General features: G+C 34.9%; 1 protein-coding gene across 1 annotated transcript; it reads right to left on the reverse strand.

Moving 5' to 3' along the window:
* Positions 1-945: 945 nt before the first annotated feature.
* On the reverse strand, positions 946-4993 carry LOC133694935 (probable serine/threonine-protein kinase WNK7). Its single transcript, XM_062116622.1, has 8 exons — positions 4701-4993; positions 4103-4224; positions 3811-3848; positions 3387-3614; positions 3066-3286; positions 2690-2847; positions 2159-2594; positions 946-2065 (listed from the first exon to the last, which is right to left on the reverse strand). Exons 2-8 carry the CDS (start codon positions 4187-4189, stop codon positions 1221-1223), a joined length of 2013 nt encoding a protein of 670 aa, XP_061972606.1. The 5' UTR covers positions 4190-4224; positions 4701-4993; the 3' UTR covers positions 946-1220.
* Between the last annotated feature and the right edge of the window lie 241 nt (positions 4994-5234).

Genomic DNA, 5234 nt, shown 5'->3' on the forward strand with positions numbered 1-5234 from the left:
AGAAATAAAACTGGAATCTGGCATTAAAATTGGAAATTCAAGAGTGCGAGTCCTTATTCAGAAGCTGGATTACACTTGTAACACGAGTAGAGATATATAGATGAAAAATACTTCACAATATTTTGCTGTGTTGATATAAACCTTTTCCAGATGGCAAGTTTGAGCAGCAGATTAACGATATCATTTCCAGATATAGGGTTAACATAACCTGTTCAAGCAGAATCCAGTAAACAATAGATATGAACTAGACTGAAGAATATTATTCACTAAATAAGCCAATTAAAGGGTACCTATAGATAGTTTTGCCAAGACCGACTCTGCTTTTAGCGCATCAGCAATCTTTTGAACTGTTCTTGTAGGGATAGGACAATATTGCTCTATATTCAAGCTGTACAGTGGTATAAAAATACCATTTTTTAATGTGTAATATATTAAAAAACCTTTTTTTTTTCATGTTTTAACAGTGGTTGGAGCATATAATATTTACCAGCTCAGTGGTGATAAACCAAGTTCAAAGGATGCACCAATGTCTCAAGATGTTAGACCAATGTCTAAACGTTTTGCTTGATAACCTAATAATTCTTTTTTACAGAATGCTATTTCTCTGCTACTTAGATTGTTATTATCAATAAAGATAGAAATATTCCAATGGTTTGAGTTTTCTCCATTCGTTGTTATTGCGATTCCAGGAACTGGTAGCACATTTGGAAGCAACTGTTGATAAACACTGCCAAAGTAAGTGTAACGCAATTAGCAATCTACTTCACAAGGGAAACAATACACTTCAGCTTTTGAGCTATATATCTGTTCGTGCACCAGAAATCCACATGCAGAAATATCTGGTTTGCTTGCCCGCTTAACTGCAATTGAAGAAGAAATACCTCAGTAAAAATGGTCTTCGTCGTAGATTCCTTGACTAATTGAGCTTAAGCAAGAGATAAAATGTACATCATAAAAAGAGTGTGTTTTGCATTAAAAATTGCTATGCAGTAATGATTAACCAATCCATTCTTCCATTCACCTTGACCTCTTTAAATATGCTCGAGGGGTGAAAAATGGAATTGACCTGACTATTTCAAGCTGGACCTCCGGTGTGGGGGGAAAAAAGAAAAGGAAAGAGATGTTCCATTTACACTTGATTTTTCTCCTCCAAAAGAAAGTATCTGAACTTTCAACAAAGATTGAAAGGAAAAAGAACTGAAGCAAACTTGAAGTAGAGACTAGTGAAACGACTGTACACTCTTCTGAGACAAACTTTTTGTTGTCTCCTCGATAGCTTCATGCCTTCTTTTGGATATTTCTTTCATTGCTTCCTGATACTGCAGTTCAATCTTTCCCAGTTCTCTTCTCAACTCCTCATTGTCATCCTTGCAAGATGAAGAGGAAACATCAGATGCGTAACCAGAAGAGATGAAGCCATTCATACCAGCTTCGAAAAATTTGCCCCTGTCATCAATTGATGTAAGGATTTCCCTTTCAGTTAAAAAATCCCGCAAGATACCTCTCAAGCCATTCCCATCAAAGTTCACAGGTCCTGAATCTGTGGACATGTATGAAGTAAAGGAGAGCTTTCTATCATTCAATTCACTCGAGTTTGCTGAAACATATGACATTTCAGAATGCCGATCTTCGGCTGCAGGTGGATTCTGGCTATCAAAATCATCAAGATTGGACATCAAATCATCAAGTTTCACTGTACTGGGGCTTTCTCCTACTGTTGGAATCGATCCACCAAGAGAATTGGGGCGACTTGAACACCTCGAATGATTGGCAGCATCATGAGCATTTTGGAAAGGAGCCACAGCCATCTTTCCATTTCCCAATGAATGGAAGTCCTTTGACTGGACCCTAGGGGTTTGTTCTCTACTTGGCGGCACTAGATGCTCAATGTGAACACCAGGTTTCCAATTGGGTATTAATTTCAACAACAACAAATCAATCAACTCTGCTATGAATCTAACATTTTCAACTTCGAGTTCCAATTGCTCAACCATTTCACTTGAAACTGATAGCGCAGTATCACCATCAAGGTAGAATAGGAAATGAATATTCCTTACACGAGCACCTGTATTTAAGGAACAAATATGGAGTCCTGTTCTTATGAAAAAACAATGGAGAAGATGAGATTGGGAATTAGTTACAATAAGAATATACTTACCATTCTGATCAGCCATTCGAAGTATTAATGATACAGAGTTTTCATCATTTCCTTCACCTCTTAACAGGAAAACATTGCCTCTCTTTGCCCTTCGAACCTCCAAGCATAGAGAATGGGTATCCTCATCAACAGAACTGTTAAAAGAAGTGATAGTGGGAATCTCAGGATCATGACTCAAATCCATGGAGGGGGGCTTATTCCGTGCAGTTGCAGGTCCTTCTGACATCAAACAACGATCTCCAATAGCTGTCATCTTCGACATAAGAATATCAGAACGAGGGATGGAAGAATTCCTTGCAAATCCATTCACATCGAGAAAAGGGTCCATCAGAAGCTCCTTTGCTGGCAGTCTTTCAGATGCTGGTAGTAAACACTTTTCAATAAATTGTTTTAAATCTGGATCTTTAACCTTAGATAGGGAAGCAGGCTTTATTCCCTACAAAAAACTCAGGAATGAGATAACAGGCAAACCTTGTAAGAAACAGAATTTACAGTTAAATGAAACAAAAGCATGTTATCCATTGCACTTACAGAAGAAACTTTCTTATATATCTGAGCTGAGTTCCTACATTCACTGTAAGGATATTCAAAAGTGACCATCTCCAGCATGCACATTCCAAAGGAATATATATCAGCTAACTCATTGTAGTTCTCGTCATACAGCTCAGGTGCCATAAATTCAGGGGTTCCTAATAACAATCATTGACAAACCCATTCAATAGGTCCACATCAATTTAGGAAAAGGTGTACCATGTAAGAATACAATTATGGAAATAAAGAAAAAACTCCAAAGGACCTATCAAAATGAGAATGATTCTGGTTAGATAGACTATCTGATAAAGTATGATGATGCACCAAATCTACGTCATGTACAAGCAATATCAAGGAACAGACACAAAAGAAATACCTATTACACTTTTCGCATTAGCCTGCTCCATGACAGTTGCCAAACCAAGATCTCCGATTTTAACTTCTCCTTGATTACCATTGATAAATATGTTGTCACACTTTAGATCTCTATGTATAATCGGTGGATCATGATTGTGAAGATAGTTCAAACCATTCAAAATCTGTCTTGCCCAACCCTTCACAGCCTTCATTTCAATCTTTCTGTGTTTCTTACAGTATCTGCAACACAAATTAAATCAGCTACCACAGGGCTAATTTCACCAAAAATAAAAAAAGAAATCAAGTCACAATGGATAATTAAGAAAGAAATTAGACTTACTGTCTCAGGCTACCCGAAGTGAATAGCTCGGTTATAATATTAACAGTCTTCTTTTTATCGTCAATCCATGAATTGTAAAACCTTACAATATTACTGTGTTTCAATGTTTTCAGGAGATGCATTTCAGAATATAGCCTCTCCAAGTCATCAGGCGACTGCAACACCTCATCAATCCTAACTTGGTTCCATGCAACTTCAATTCCATTAACTTCATCAAATGCCTTGTAGCTAAACCGGTAGTAAAAAATAAGGATATAATCCAAATCAAAAGATGGAGAAAAATTTGTATCACAAAGAGGTTTTGATATTCCAAAAGTAATTATGCTAAAATGCTCCTCAGTTAGATTTCATCAGTTACTATAAAAAGAATTACTAATAAACAATTAAATAGCAACCAGTTCACTGAAACAAAATAAAAGGATACACTGTCTTGAAAGCACCCCTCCCTAGCACCTCCTTGTACTGTTCAAACCCAACATGCTATCGGTTAACAAACGATAGAACAGAAACCAAACCACACAGACATTCAATTTCATAAACGTTAAAAGATCAGCCAAACTAATAAGATACAGATTCTAATCGTGAGCTACCCATATAGACTTCAGTAATATAAGAGATCTCTTAAAATAAAAAGTAACCTGTCACTTCTCATTTAGAACAAAAACAAACATAAGACTATATAGCCAAATAACAAAATAAGAAAACCAAAACATTACCCGAATGTACCGACAAGTTGGATCAATCTCAAGAACATCCGGATCGGGAGGTTCCGAATGCGAACCGCCATCTTCTGAACTTTCCATATCAGCAAACCTTACAATTCTAACAACTCTAAAATCTAAAGTTTTTTTTTAAAAAAAAAAAATATGAAAAACCCACCAAACCCAGATTCCCAATATTAGTGATTCATAAAACAAATCAAATTAAACTCTAATAAGCTTCTACTAAAGCATAAAAAAAGCCAAGAACAGCCCTATACCTACATTCATTCATAATTAAATTCTCAACCGTAATTTAATACATCAAATCCAAATTAAACTCCCTTAAGCTTTCCATAAAAGCATAAATCATCAAAAATAGAAAAGAAAATCAAAACCTACATTCATTCAACAATGAGCACAGACATGATACCATAACTTCACAAGACAATCAAGGCCCACGATTTTTAAGCTAAAAATATTCATTACCCAAAATCCAAAAATCAAAATTAAACATCAAATTTTTTTAAAAAACCCACATAATAAATTGACAAAATTTCACAAAAATAAACACAACCCAGATTCAGATATCAAAATTGAGCTTCTAGGTTTTTACCTGAATTGAGAAATCACACCAAATTCTCCTTCTTTGCCTCCTATGCTTGATAAAAACCAACAAAAAATTAAAAAAAAGATTTTTTTTTCTTAAACCGGGTGATATTTAAAACAGAATAAAACCTAACCCTAGTTGAAACAATTGTTGTTTTGATGAAAAAATTAATAAATCAGCCTCTTTTCTAATCAAAATGTTCTATGAAAAAAAATTTGCGAAAGCTTGGCAGGTGATAAAGAATGTATATTTATACTTATCTATTTAACATTTCTAATTAAAATAAAATATATATTTTTTGTTGTTGTTAAGGTTTACTGCCTGTGATTTTTCCATTGAAACCATTAAATATATGGAGTTCAGTTATTGGTTGAGTTTGGGGTGTATCCATGAGGTGGAGTTTCCTGACTGGTTGAGTCTGGGGTGTATCCATGACGTGATAATGTATTGATTTTTGGATCCTAATAAGAATCTTTGATGAAAATACAGTCCTAACAATAATTTAATTTAAATTCTATATAAATTGTAAAAAGATAATAT

This window comes from Populus nigra, chromosome 5 (assembly GCF_951802175.1).
Source record: "Populus nigra chromosome 5, ddPopNigr1.1, whole genome shotgun sequence".
NCBI classification, from domain to species: domain Eukaryota; kingdom Viridiplantae; phylum Streptophyta; class Magnoliopsida; order Malpighiales; family Salicaceae; genus Populus; species Populus nigra.

Coding starts and splice junctions, on each gene's coding strand:
- LOC133694935 (XM_062116622.1), bottom strand. CDS start 4,189: ATGGAAAGTTCAGAAGATGGCGGTTCGCATTCGGAACCTCCCGATCCG. Junction 3,849..4,102: donor CAACTTGTCGGTACATTCGG/GTAATGTTTTGG, acceptor GGGTTTGAACAG/TACAAGGAGGTGCTAGGGAG. Junction 2,848..3,065: donor TAATGCGAAAAGTGTAATAG/GTATTTCTTTTG, acceptor GATTGTTATTAG/GAACCCCTGAATTTATGGCA.